This window comes from Mytilus edulis, chromosome 10 (assembly GCF_963676685.1).
Source record: "Mytilus edulis chromosome 10, xbMytEdul2.2, whole genome shotgun sequence".
Lineage (NCBI taxonomy): Eukaryota > Metazoa > Mollusca > Bivalvia > Mytilida > Mytilidae > Mytilus > Mytilus edulis.
Window position 1 is genome coordinate 61794820 of NC_092353.1, and position 15906 is coordinate 61810725.

The window sequence follows — 15906 nt, forward strand, 5'->3', positions numbered from 1 at the left end:
GTCAAATTGATGTGGAAAGACCTTCAAATGTTCTGTTTTGTTATCTATAGAAAAATAAAATAAACTAAAATTAAGTTTAATATCATTTAATTCAGACGTATACAGTTCAGTGGCCAAATAATTACTCTGATCATATCTCCGCCCTTACGGAAGAAATAATAGGATGGTGACAATCCAAAATACAATATCATATGGATTTTGTTTACAAATCCTTTCACTGCACAATAACTAAAATTGGTCGACGAAAGAAGGAGACAGCTGTATCATTAAAAAAGACCAGAGAAAACAAGGGTCCACAAAACACTACACAGAACAAAAAGGACTGAGCAGCACGGACCCAGCTGAAATTGGATTGGAGTGCTTTCCCTATGAACTCGATTGCTTCAAAATTATCAGAAGAGCCTGCTTCACTTTTAATACCAATCGTGCTTCTACAGTTCAAATTTGTTAATGAAAGACGATTGATAAAACTAATATTGATCGACGATAAAAAAAAAAAAAAAAAAAAAAAAAAAAAGCAAAATAGCTGCATCTAAAGAAGGCGGGAAGAAACTAACTGGAACAAATGTCCACAGAACACTACACATAAAAATAAGGACTGAGCAGCACGAACCTAGCTAAGATTGGATTAGAGGGCTTGTCTGGTGAACTCAGTTGCCTCAAAATAAGCAGAAGTACCTGTTAAACTTGACACACCAATCGTGCTTCTACTATTCAAATTTGTTATTGAAGGATAATTGATTTAAATTAATCATACATTACCAAATCTGTAAACCATTGGTAGATGTTACTCTATACATGACCACATGTACATGAAAGTTAGAAACAAAAGTCACAGTTTTATTTCGACTAAGGTTTGACAATACTATTCAGATAGAAGTAGCATAGACATTAAAAAACAAAATAGCACAAACATTAGAAAATAATAAACTAATGCAATACGAAACTCTTCCTAAAACATGTAAAACAAACAAGGACTGAACAACACACAGGGGCTGATGCGATTATGAATACGAAAATGAGCAAAAGTTTAGAAAAATAAGTTACTTTCAAAAAAATTAAGATGTATAATATTTAATGTATTGTACTAGTTAAATCATCTTAATATTTTATGAAGTAATTCAAGTTAAATATCCTTACTTTTGTAACAGTATTTTCCGTGCGAATATTACAGAAAACTGACTCCCGACTGACTTTAATTGTTTCTTTGTATATACTAGCATACTGCACTATGAAACACTGAGTGTGCTATTTTAAATCGTGTAAGCTGATATTTGAAACACCGCTTTAGAGTAGGCATCTTATATAAATATACACAAATGTTTATTGTTATTTTGTCAAAAAGTTGCTATCCTTTACAATGTGGTTGAAAACAAATACTTTTAAGAAATCAATTTGAATTTGGTTTTATTTTTTCGTTGTATTGAAGTATCCTTGACGGTTATCTATATCCTCTGAGGGTCTTGAAGGGGTTTACAGAACAGAGAATAATGGGTAATCCTGCAGAATAAAGGCTACAAAAATGAAGAATAGAGAAAACGAAAAATCAATAATGGGGTGCTAGAATATCAAAAAAATATTGAGAATAGAGAGTAAAATAAATAAAATGAAGAGAAAAATTAACTATACAATTAAAGAATGACGAAATTAAGGACCCCCTTCCAGACCTCCATATCTGCTTAGTTCTTATTTTAAAATTTTAAAATGTTCATTCAAACTTGCATTAAAACATACTTTCATAATTTCAGACAGTTTATATAAATATGTGATTTAAAGTTAAACGTACAGATTTTGATGCAATGTGTTAGGTTTGATTTGTGAATGTAATTATTTCCATAATAAACGCAAACGGAGTTTTTTTCTTTCTTTCAAATTTCACATTTTGTGAAACGCATAATATACAATACTGGTAGTCCACGGATCGGAAGGAGTCTATTATTAGCCCAGTAGTCATTTTTGTACCTCTTTTATGAAAAATTACGTTCATTTAATGAAAACTTAGTTAATTTTATTAGGAAATTTTACAAAACTCAAATGATAACTATTTCAAATTAATATGAATAAAAAGAGTTTTGAGGAATTATACATCAATGAGACAGAAACCAAACTACGATATGAACAACAACAATAGTTGGCCTTAGATAGTTTAAGTTATTTAGTCAAAATTGGTAGGACCGCAAGGCTTTTTATATCCCAACTTTTGAGGGTTCTTGGCGAAGGTAAATTCAAAAATGGTTTAACTCAGCAAAAAACCCTAAACGGTATGATTTGATGTACATCAAACTTAAAGTTTAGACCAAATATATTTTTATTCTTATTTTATAACTTAAACTTTTGTTTAACATAAGTAGACCAAAACTATCAAGTAATATCGATCCGTGTCAATTAAACAAAAATGATGATTACGCAAACTGAAGTGAAATACAAACAATATTACAGAAATATAAAATTATGATGAACGCAATTTACATGTAGCCAGTTTGATTAACAGTCAGAGTAAACTTTTTAGATAAAACAATAGCTAGACCATTCGAAAAAAAAATCTGAGAGAAAAACAATTAAAAAACTATAAATAAAGTTAAGTCGTTTGTCCTATTTTCAAAAAACAAGTCATGTTTATAAAGTCTTTTGTGTGATTTAACTAATATTAGAATTGCTGTATTAACTGAAAAAGAAAACATGATTTAATTCAAAAGGATTAAACAAATTGCGTAACTATGCCATTGTACTATTTACGCTTTCATAACTGTATCCATGCACATTTCTTTTATGTTGACCTTATTTCCTCTAGCTATATATAGTCAGGCCAGGCCTTTTTGTGACTAGCTTGTCTGACATGAATCTTTCGAGATTTTGTATATCAACAGCCTTTCCTATCACATAGTTATGTATATCCAATGTTGATATGTTGGTGATCAACTGTTTCCCCGTATATATCTAAGATACTAGAAAACGAAATACAAAAAAATCAAACAACAGTTATAAACAAACAGATTTCTCTACATTTATCATGTTTGAACTCCACTTCAATTGTAATGGTAAAATGCCTTCGTGTCTTCTTTCGTCATATATTTAACCTTAAATGATCCACTTTATTTCTTTCGAAATACCTGACGTACCTAGATAACTAATTGGATGTCGGGCATACTTCAGGTACAGGTCATGGGATTATATACAGATGTTTATAGTATATAAGTCTTAAATTTGAGATTACTAATACGACTAGAACAAAAATGTTTCAATACATATTATTTTCGGTACTACTTGTTTTACCATTTCCAAGCCAACAGGCTACTATACAGAAAACGACACAACCGACAACACCAACAACAACAGAGGTAAGTAAATGTATAAATATATAATTATAGAGTTTATCGCATACAAATTATAAATAGTATTCTTCAGAGTCAGGAGACCATTGGTTACTAAAATTTATCATTAAATATAGTAAATTGCATGCCACTTTTTAAACCATTTCAGTTTATCTAGATAACGACTGTTCATATTTTGTGCTGTGAGGGGCAAATGTTTAATTTTACATAAAGTATTTGAATATAATTTCATTATCAAAATAAAATGCAAAGGATATTGGGTATCCCTCGATGACAAAATCAATACGTGCACAAGAAAAAATATACAAAAAAAGGCAAAGAAATGGCACTATAGTGGCCATCTTCCTTTATTCTTTATCTCAGAGTCTAAGTGAGGCAGTTCTTCTTCTGCAGGATTCATTCTGGCCTTCAAAACGGTACAAAAGCACACACCTGACAGCAAAATTAGTTCTAAAAAGTTTTGTATTTCTGACTTAAAGCGCTCTGTCATAAATATGTAAGTTTCGCTTATTCATGCTTATAACATACTTGATATTTTTTTTCTCATTTATGTTAATTTCAGCAACCAGAAATTAGATGTAACATAAGAAAACCGCAGTGCCCTGATAAGTTTTGCTGTGCAAGAGATGAGTTTTTGCCTGAGTATACTATGTGTAAACATACTGGTAAAGTAAAGTGGTCTTGTTCAACAGTTATGAATGAAGCCATTTGTCCATGTGAAACCGGATTAGTTTGTGTTCCGAATGTAAACAGTGTAGATTTCGTATCAATTTACGGTAAATGTGAAAAGAATATTACGACAATTGATTCAACTGTTGCAACAACCGTAAAAAGATCAACCACGATACTTACCACAACAACTAGACAACACAAGGAACATAATCATCCTCCAATTATTCAGTTTCAAAATTCAGCCGTAAAAGTTTCAAAATTTTCCAAAGTTGGACAACCATTCTCAACGTTTACTGTAAAGGATAATGATCACGGTAAAAACGGAATAGTGCAATGTTCAGTGATACAACCGGGATTTTTTAAGATAGAAAAGGTTGATAGTTATTTATTTCAAGTGGAAGTAGCATCTTCATTAGAAAGTTTGTCTCCACAAGTGTTGGGTACACTTATTATGTGCCAAGACAACGGAACTCCTCCATTAAATGGAATAAGACAAGTTTCTATAAGTATTGTTCTTGAAAATGTAGCATTCGATACTACTACAATCACTCCATCATCTTCCGTAACTATGGAAACGATAAACTCAAAATTAGAAACGACTTCGAGTAAAACTGAAACTACACAACATGTGATTACCACACCAAGTAATGAGTTTTCAACAGCATCATCTTCTGAAACTTCAGAAACGTCCACTTCCGTTTAATTCTGTACCATTAATTAATACACATATGCAATAAAAGACTAGTTTCCAATTAAAGGAGTAGGTCCAGTAAGACCCCTTTTTGGCCCCAAAATATAGCAGTTTTACAAAATTGTTAAAATGTAAACTTTTAGTTATTTATAGGCTAGTTAAATGCTTCTGCTACATAAATATGGGCTGTTTTTCACAATACAATGCACATATATCGGGTACTAGCACCATTAAAATTACTGAAATCTTCACAATTCTAGCATTTTAGTTAAATTTTAGACGATTTCCGTGTAAAACGAAAGTGGCCGCATAAGTGTTCATCCTTAATATTGAAATGTAAGTTGTATTCGATGATAATACACAACATATATAAAGGTTGAGGATGAACACGGATGCGGCCACTTTCATTTTTGACAAAAACCATCCGAAAAACGACATTTTTCGGCATATTTGGTAGATTTTTCATATTTGAGCTTGAATCGAATCGTTTTTAATGAATAAATTAGTTAAAATCTTTCACCTGAACTAATTGAATCTAATGAAATAGACACTTAAGTGTTTAAAAAGTGGTCAAAATCTGTCGTCAGATGAACCTGAAATTTGAGGCCAAAATCGGTCCTTACCGGACCTACTCCTTTGTGAACAGAGGAATTTACAAAAGATCTAAAGTTTGTGTAGTGAAATATTCAAAAGGGAAAACTATTAGTATTGAACTACTTAAAATGTTATAACATTATTTATCACTCATCTTTGTTCTGAACAAATATCATTTGACCTTTAATAAAAGGCGTTCACATATTCTAAATGTTGACCTTTTTTTAAGGTCCTCCTAACTAAGAACAAATGTAATATGTTGTTGCATATCATTTTTCTCTCTCATTATTTTGTACATAAATCAGGGCCTTTTATAGCTGACATTGTGGTATAGGTTTTACTAATTTTGAATTAAATTTGATTGTTATCTTATTTCTAAAGTAAATTAATACAATAGTTTAAGACATCAAACTTCCATATTTTTAGCATCTTGTTGCTGTAAGTTTTTTTTATCTTAATATCTGTTATCTTATTTCTATGGTAAATGGACACAATTGTCTGATACATCAAACTTCCATATGTCTAGGTACCTCGCCAGTCTTGGTTTTTATCTTAATAGTTTTCTTATGGGATATTGGTGGCAGAAAGTATAATATTTAAAAATAAGAAAATGTGGTATGATTGCCAAGGATACAAAATTTAACTCTCCACATAAAACTAAACAACTGAGAATGAAATTGGGTAATAAGTCAAAGAGCCAACAACCCGATCAAACAGCAGAAGACGACCCAAGGCCACCAATTGGTCTTCAATACTGCGAGAAAATCGTGAAGCGGGCTTCAGTTGGCCCCTTAACAAAAAAAAAATGTACAAGGCGCAAAAGTGCGGTGAGTTTAACATGTGTTGTGAGATCTCAACCCACCCCCTACTATGCCTTGTTTAAATTACCCCCGTCTTTTGATACATTCCATTTTGGCGCTTAAGAACCTGACATATTGTACAGACACTAATATAAGTCTAACTTTTTGTGTCTTCCGGTTATATGACACATATAACATCTGACGTTGACAGTGTCCATATACACTGATGTAAAGCTTACAGTCATCCTTTACAAATTACGGTTATCTTTTTACCAATCACGTTCATCCTTGTTATATGTTACGGTCATCTCGAAAATATTTTAATGATGATTTACGGTGATCTTACCGATTTTTCAAATCGAATTTCCTGTTTCATGCACACATCTCGGTAGTAACTTGTGATTTCCGTGTGGATCTTTTATAAATTTACATCGTACCAATGTATTCTTTGTAAAGAAAATGATATAGAAACAATTTAACAAGACAATACAGATACTGACCTATTTTTCATCCGCCTTGAATCGAGTTATGGTTATCAGCTTTACCCCAGTGATATGATTGATGTCCAAACTGAATGTTTCGAAGACGAGATGTTTGAGAAATAATTGATACAAGCTATACTTTATTGTAGTTTTAACATGGGTAGGCATTATATTCGTGATTAGTTTTGCCCGAGCGATAGTGAATAGATAAAATAACACGAATATAATGCCTACACATGTTTAAATTACAATAAAGTATAATAGCTTGCATCAATTATTTCGATTCTGATTAGGACAATCAATTAAAGGTAATTTCTATGTCCGATTTGTATAAGTATAGAGAGATTGTGTAGGCTCTTCCATGAACCTCCCTTTTTTGTTTGGGAAAAAAGCAAACGACTGGCAATGTGATTTTTTCAGAGGGAGGAGTTTTCAACATCCAGCATGAACAGTTGTCGAATCTAGGTCAAATATGTCAATTTCGAATTGCAGCACATGGCAGCCATAATGAATGAATAAGTAACAACATGTGCATCATTTAAGAGTTTGGAAGTGTTTTAATTCAATAAAATATATCAAATGCATACCAATTTGATAAAATTCAATATTCTGCTGTAGTCAATATACGCATGTGCAAACACATTTTATTGGATTTAGAGCATGGGTTTATTCACAAAGAGAAAGAAGCACGTCATATTAGAATCATGAATAAAGCAACACTATTTATTGTTTGAAATCAACACTGAGTTAAAATATTAAATATTAAAAATAAAATGATTAAAAAATGTATGAATTCAACGGCGATTGAGTTGTCAGACTATTTACACACAAAATATGAAAATGGAAATGGAAAGATAAACGGGTAAAATGTACAGTCAACACGACACGAAACTATGACGATATATGGTAATGTGCACGTGGTTTTACGATTTTTAAAATCTATCAAATCAGTTTAACTTATTGTGATGTATCAATGTACATAAAGACGCAGCTTGGTCTTCATCAGCCTACAGTTTAATTTAGTTTAAACATATTTTATTTGCATAAGTAGCAAAAGTACGGTGGCAGAATGCGGCCATGAAAGAAAAAAAAATTATGTTGTTCCCTCAAGATACTATGTCGTTCCCTCAAGATAGTTATCTCGTTCCCTCAAGATAGTTATCTCGTTCCCTCAAGATAGTTATCTCGTTCCCTCAAGATAGTTATCTCGTTCCCTCAAGATACTGTGTCGTTCCCTATAAATGTTATGTTGTTCCCTCAAGATAGTTATCTCGTTCCCTCAAGATACTATGTCGTTCCCTCAAGATGTTATGTTGTTCCCTCAAGATGCTATGTCGTTCCCTCAAGATACTATGTTTTTCCCTCAAGATAGTTATCTCGTTCCCTCAAGATTTTAAAATTGTATTGATATATGATTCATTTCGTCCTTCGAAGCGGAACTGTAGACGTGGCCAGATCCCAAAAGTAGAATATTTGCATAATAATAATGATATAATAATTCTGTATTTAAAGAGAATAACTGAGAGGGGATAGGAGGGGTCCTGATCCAGAAATCCCGGGCTTTAAAACACGAAATCTCGAAATCCCGAATTTAAATAAAGTAAATCCCGACGTCCCGTAATCCGAAAAAAAGAATTCACGGATCCGAAAGTGTCAATCCCGAAATCCCGAGCTTAAAAACACCCGATCCCGGAGTCCCAGTAAAGGTAGCACTCCACAGTTAGATGTGTAGTTTCGCATTTTGGCCCCTGAGGATTTTTCAAATATAAGAGCTAGTGTGCAATAAAATTCATTTTTGGATAGCTGAGTATTAAAATAGCCTTCGTATTGGGTTTATATGAACATCAAGATCATATAATGTATGTAATATAGGCTGTTTTCTGTATGACAGTCTGTATTTGTATGTCCATACCATACATTGGTCCGGCAATTTTTGTAATGTTTTTTTCCAACTTTTTGTCGCACGAACTTTGTGATTAGATTTTACGAAAAAGTTAGGCGAAAGACACCCATTTTTTATTTGATCATTAGGAAGATTTATGAAAACAGTGTCTAAAAAGGTATCACTCAAAGGCATTGAAATTCTAGTTTGATCCAAATTTTGGGGGGATATGTGACATTCATGTTTACCCCCTTTTTGCAATATTTTATGGTAAATAAATGCAGAATGTTGCCATGAATACACAGAAAAGGAATTATTTTTCACCCTTTTAACATTTGAAAATTAAATCTAAGGAAGATACTGATTACATACATATGCACATGTACAACACAAACAGTTAGGTTAATGTATTATAAATCCAGGAATAGGAGATGATGAAACATTTTGTGGCCCATTTTTAATTTTATTTTCTGGTAAAGGGTTATTTTCGTGCAACGTTTTCGGCCTTTTCATTTTACGTGTTTTCGTGATTTGGTGTTTTATTTCTCGTTTTCTCGTGTTTGGTTTGATGTGCGTGCTTCGTATTTCCCCTTATTTATTTTCCGTGTTTCGTGTCGGTGGTCTTAATTTCTCGTTCTTGCATTGTTCCGCATTTGATTAAAAAAAATAATTGGAAGTAACTCCACGTCTTTACTCCACCGTTTCGAAGTTGGAAATAAAGAATAAATCAATATAATTGTATTGCTGTGTTGAGGGAACGAGATAACTATCTTGAGGGAACGACATAGTATCTTGAGGGAACGAGATAACTATCTTGAGGGAACGACATAGTATCTTGAGGGAACGAGATAACTATCTTGTGGGAACGACATATCATCTTGAGGGAACGACATAGTATCTTGAGGGAACAACATAACATCTTGAGGAAACGACATAGTATCTTGAGGGAACGAGATAATTATCTTGAGGGAACGAGATAACTATCTTGAGGGAACGATATAGTATCTTGAGGGAACGAGATAACTATCTTGAGGGAACGACATAGTATCTTGAGGGAACGACATAACTATCTTGTGGGAACGACATAGCATCTTGAGGGAACGACATAGTATCTTGAGGGAACAACATAGTTTTTTTTTCTTTCATGGCCGCATTCTGCCACCGTACAAAAGGGATTGGACACAAGTTATAACAACATTAGAGACGTCCTCTCCCAATATAAATATAAACACAAAGTACATTAGATAATGGCGAAAAAAAGAAAAAAAAACATAGTAGTAATGCATGTAATACATACTTCAAACAAAAATTAGAAATAAAAAGAAAAAAAAAATACAATATAATAAGGAATAATAATGAAACAACTAGACTGGAGTGAAAGGTTGTAAAGTAGAAATTTAGAACGTTAATTGATTGTTTTAAATCTTTGTGTTATTCTGATATAAGATTGTACGGACTCAAAAATGTCTTTGTTTTGCTGAAAAGAAAGGTCACCGTCACCAGCCAACAGAAGCTCAATGGATATAGCATAAAGTTCTAATTTAGAAAACAGTATTTCTCTTGCTTCGTTGTGAAAAGCGCACTCTAAAAAATAGTGTATACTATCCTCAACAGGGTGGCCACAGCTGCATGCCGGATTTGCTTTAATATTAACACGATGTAAATCTGAATTTAAAGAACTGCACATATTTCTCAAACGTGTATGAATGATATTAAGTTTTCTATCCCCACAACTAAAATAGGAAGGTGGCTGTATCAATTTGGACTTCATCTTTCGTTTAAAAATATTTATATTTTTGGACGTACGTATGTCGGGGGTAAGTCTATTCCATTCAATAGTAGTGGATGGGAAAAAGGATTTTCTAGTTATGTCTAGTCTATAACCGGGTACTACATAATTATTACTGTTTCGCAAATCGTAGTTAGATACTTGACCAACAAGCGGGGGCATTAAATCACAGAGATAATCAGGGGCAGTCCCATTATGTAAAGAATAGAACATATTGAGCTTTCTGGATTTTCTTCTGTCCACAAGCAATTGCCAGCCAGTTTCAAAATATATAGCTTCCCGACTAGCAAACACGGGCAACCCAGTTACTAACCTCCCTGCTTCTAACTGAACATGTTCTAAATTGTCGGCTTCTTGTTGAGTACAACCATCCCATAATTCACATGCATATTCCATAACGGGTCTTATAAAAGTTAAATATATACGAGCAAGATAATTTCTATTCAATACATATTTCAATTTTTTAAGAACATTTAATCTTGTGCTTGCACACTTTAAAATATTTTCTATATGTGTATGGAATTTACCATTGGAATCAAAAGTAATCCCTAAGTGTTTATGACAGGAGACAAATTCTACTAATTGGTTTTGAAATTCTATTTCAATATCATCTGGGGAAGTATGGCAGGAGAATATCATAGCCTTTGTCTTATTAGGGTTAAAATTAATAAGCCAATCTTTAGACCATACTGAAATTTGTTCTAAATCGCTGTTTAAGACTTCCTCTATAGTGTAAGGGTTATTGCTGGAATAAGAAAGAGATGTATCATCAGCAAACAATCGAGTTAGACTTGTCAAATTATCAGCTATGTCATTTACATAAATGAGAAATAGTAGGGGACCTAATACGGAGCCTTGCGGAACTCCTGCATTAGTATTATCAAAAGGCGAATAGGCATTTGAAACAAAAACGCTTTGTTTTCTATTTGAAATATAACTTTCAAACCATTTATATAGATTTCCATCAATACCATACGCTTTAAGTTTTATTAAGAGGCCACTATGCCATACCCTATCAAAAGCTTTCGAGATATCACATAATATAAGAGATGTTATACAGCGATCATCAAGTGACATGCATATCCTATAGTAAATTTCTATTAGCTGGTGAACGGTAGAATGACCTGGAATAAAACCTGATTGAAATTTGTATAATAAATTGTTTGCTATTACGTGATTAAATACATTTTTAAACACAATTCTTTCAAAAACTTTACCCACTGCTGATAATAATGAGATTGGTCTATAATTGGAAATCAGTGATTTGTCTCCGGTTTTGAATAACGGCATGACAATAGCTGTTTTCCATTGACTAGGAAACTCTGCCTTTTCAAATGACAAATTAAATAACAATGATAAGGGTACACTGACAGTATAACTTGTCCTTTTTAACATTTGATGACTAATTGAGTCATTACCTGATGCTTTTCCCAATTTTAAAGTCTGCAAAATATCAATGACTTGATTTGAGTTTATATAGAAAATATCAATTTTAGAATTTGACCTAGTCAGAAATTCTGGAGATCTATCATTATTTTCATTTATAGTAGATATGGAACAAAAATACTTATTCAAAAGACATGCTTTATCGTAATTGTCAGTGACTAATTCGTCATTTTCATTTTTAAGTTGAGTGATATGAGTAGAATTACCCGATGTCTTAACTAATTTTTTCATTAATGACCAATACGATTTAGAATTACCAGATGCAAACTCGTCCAACAAACTATTTGCGTTTAAGTAAAATTGATCTTTTGTGTATCGTTTTAAATTATTCACATGATTTCTTTGCTTTTTATACTTATTCAGATCTGGAATACTATTGGACCTACGAGCTTGTTTGTGTAGTCTATCACGTTTACGTATTTCTCTTCGTAGGTCAGAATTAAACCATATTTTATCATTTGGTCGTATAGTTACTTCTTTTTGAGGAATACAGTCATTAATATATTCAAGAAATTTATTTGTAAAATTTTTACAATTTTGATCCATACTATTTTCAGCATTAATTATTGATTCCCAATCAAAAGTAGCAATGAGCTCGTTACATTTGTCGAAATCGGCATTTCGATAGTCCCAAATCATTCTTTTATAAGTAGTATTATTTTGTAACCTACCAAGATTATTCAAGAATATAATAGTTCCGTCATGATCACTATACGTACGATCTATTTGTATTACATGGGAATCGTAGACATCACATGAATCTGATACCAAAATAGGATCTAACAAGGATTGGCGTGTAGCACAAAATCTGGTTGGTTCGTTTATAACATTTTTAAGGCCATTTAGTCTCATAATGTCAAATATTTTATGTGAATGGTCAGTAAGAAAATCTACATTTACATCACCCGTTATTACAACATTTGGAGTATAGCTCATTGCGTTTTCGATAGATTCATGAAATTTATCCCAAAAAGTATTGTTATTTGAAGGTTGTCGATATACAACACAAAGGAGTAATTTGTTAGAAGGGAAGGTAATTTCAAGCCATAATGCTTCATTATCGAAATCCAAATCAGGTCTCGGGTTGGCTTGAATAAATTTACTAATATAAATTATAATTTCTCCTCCTGAGCTATTGCGGTCTTTTCTATAAGGATCTCTATTATAACCCTCAATAAGAATATCGTCATTTTTTATATTTTCGTCAAGATGCGTTTCCGTTAAACAAATCACATCAGCTTCATTACTAATGTTTTCAACATAGTCTACTTTATTACGCATACTTCTAATATTAAGGTGAAAAATTGAGAAAAAAAAACACCTAAAGGACCAGGATTAACTTCTACATCATTACTTAGCATTATCAATAATAACTAGAACACACCCGTGGTATCGCGGGTCCGTGACTGAATTAAAGTATATAACTATGCGCAAGCCTTATTTTAGTATTACTTTTTATCTGATAAAGTCATGCCGATTATAAGATACACAGTTTTCTCCTTTCAAATCTTTCTGTTTGAACCCGTCGAACTGGAACTTATCAATTATTGGTAATATTAATTATTTGGATAACAAAAGGTCCTGGAAAGTATTTTTTAATCAACAGCATTGTCCTATGTTAGTTACAAATAAAGTTGAATTCTTTGATTCACTGTTTTATGTCAAGCCCGCTAACAAATTGAAAACGGTTCCTTATTTTTAGTCCAGATTTTTAGTATTCGTATTGTTATCTTAGAAAGTCTTACTGATTAAAATACTACAATAGGTAACAATTTGACAATGATTGAATTCAGTAGTGTCAAAATTAACCCTGTGATTATGATCCGTGTATATAGCATAATCCTAAATACACCGTTTGGTGGTGCACCTGTTAGATGCGGAACGTACAGATAAGGTAATAGGTAACAGGTGAATATACTTTTGGTATCGGTATCGGACCTGACCCGGAACTTCTTAATTATTGGCAATATTAATTACGTGGAAAACAAAAGGGCCTGGAGTGGTGTAATTTTTAATCTACACCTTTGTACTATATTAGTTATATATAAAGCTGAATTCTTTGATTCGTCGTTTTTACGTGATGACGGCTGCCAAATTGGACCTCGTAATTTTAGTATTATAGATATCACAAATGTAAACATTGGTTTCAATAGAAACAAATCAAGATATATAGAATAGCATACCGACATCAAACATTTGCATTTCATAATAAGCAAGAACAGTTCAAATAAATAAGTGTGTCTTTTTCTTAAATACATCATTTTCCTACAGAATACTGAATTAAGTTTACAGTAGAATTGACCTATCGACGATCGATAAGCTTGAATATCATTACCCATTGTCAAAAACAAACATAGTTATACAAGAATTCGACAGGTCTAAGATTTAAGATTTTATTTGAACACTCAGACACAGATACATGTGTAACATGAGGTCATACATAATAGCATTATATAAACATGACGAAGTAATTATGTGGTATCAATGACATAGTATAAAGATATAACAATAACATACAACATGTTGTTGTTTTTTTAACATTTTCAGAACATATTGGCAATGTTTTTGATAAATACAGAACGACGTTTACACAGTTGTACATTACATATTGAAAGAAGACCTTCCATTTTTTTATAATTAGGGTTCACTGTGTAATAGCTTGGCAGAAACTTTTCCCTTAATACAACAATATTTTGATAAGTACACTTAAATAACAAATGAAATTCATCACCAATATTACTCGTACACAAAGTACATATTCTATCGTGCATCGGGATATTTTGCCATCTGCCTGTTTCTATAGGCAGACGCAGATTTGAACACCTAAAGTGTGTGATCCAAAGCCTGCAATATTCAGGAAGTTTTAGCAGGTATGTTTCTAAAGTAAAATCTTTTTTAAACATTGAGTAAAATTGTCCTCGTGATGAATTTTCAATATTACTAAACCACTGTTGTACAAATTGATCACAAAGTATTTGTTTTAAGTACATTTTATCACAGTAGCCTGTTTGGTTGGCAAAAATATATCCAATGCCAGTATCGTTTAATATTGCTTCTATACAATTTACCCATTTAAAGGTGTATTTAGGTTTAGGCCTTAAACCAAGCATCAGTCTATACAATAAACTGCATAGTTTTCATTCATTATTTACAATTTTACACCAATATATAATCATTCTAATTTTCACCTTTATTTCAAGAGGAAATCTACCCAATTCTCCGTACACCATAAAATTAGGCGTAGTGTTTCTAACTTTCAGCGCCCTTTTGCAGAATTTCAAGTGAGTTTTTTCGATAATTTTCAGGTTTTCAAAGCCCCAAACTTCAGAACCATACAGTAAGATTGGTTCTATCATAGAATCAAAGAGTTTAAATTGTAGATCAATAGGTAAAGATTCATTCCGTATAATTTTGTAAATATAAAACAGTGCCTTTTGGGCTTCTACAAGTTTCTTCTTTGTATCAAAAAATGTACCATTGTATTTGAAAATGACACCCAAATACGAATATGTATCAACAATTTCAAGTAAATCGTTCTGCAGTGAAAATTTCAGATTTTGTTTAGTTTTCCTCTTGCTAAATACCATAACTTTAGTTTTCTTAACATTCACCTTCAGTTTCCAATTTTCACAGTACAACTGGAAAATATCTAAGGAAGTTTGCAAGCCTTCTTTAGTTTCTGAAAAGATTACTGTATCATCAGCATACAGAATTACGAACAATTCAAAAAATATATGAAGTTCGTTTTCAAATTTTTCCTTTAAAAGTTCTAAAGGAATACCATCTAAATTTCTAAAATATTGTTCCAAATCGTTCAAGAAAACGGAAAATAAAAAAGGAGACAAGTTTTCCCCTTGCCTAACACCAATCAGACACGGAAAAAATTCTGATTGTTCACCATTATATTGAACACAAGATTGAATACCTTGATACATATTAAAGATAACTTTGAAACATTTCCCCTTGATTTCACTAAGATGTAGTTTTTGCCATAATCCAGTTTTTAAAACAGTGTCAAAAGCTTTTCTAAAGTCAATAAATGTACAAAAAAGTTTTTTTCCAAATGAAAAATATAATTCTACAAGTGCATGCAACACAAAAATAGTATCTGTTGTTGCATATCCTTTCCTAAAACCAGCTTGATTTTCTGATATAAGCGAAATTTCATTTGCAAAAAAATTTAGTATAGTATTAATAATGGAAGTAAATAATTTTCCC

At 32.1% G+C, this 15906-nt stretch overlaps 1 protein-coding gene across 1 annotated transcript; it reads left to right on the forward strand.

Moving 5' to 3' along the window:
- Nucleotides 1-3145: 3145 nt before the first annotated feature.
- LOC139491636 (uncharacterized) lies at nt 3146-5500 on the forward strand. Its single transcript, XM_071279417.1, has 2 exons — nt 3146-3338; nt 3895-5500. The coding sequence occupies exons 1-2, from the start codon at nt 3234-3236 to the stop codon at nt 4705-4707; spliced, it is 918 nt and encodes a 305-aa protein (XP_071135518.1). The 5' UTR covers nt 3146-3233; the 3' UTR covers nt 4708-5500.
- Nucleotides 5501-15906: the final 10406 nt, after the last annotated feature.

What these genes read in the sequence shown, in the direction of transcription:
- LOC139491636 (XM_071279417.1), top strand. Translation starts at nt 3,234, where the DNA reads ATGTTTCAATACATATTATTTTCGGTACTACTTGTTTTACCATTTCCA. An exon ending in CAACACCAACAACAACAGAG is followed by an intron (nt 3,339 to 3,894) that starts GTAAGTAAATGT and finishes TGTTAATTTCAG; the next exon opens with CAACCAGAAATTAGATGTAA.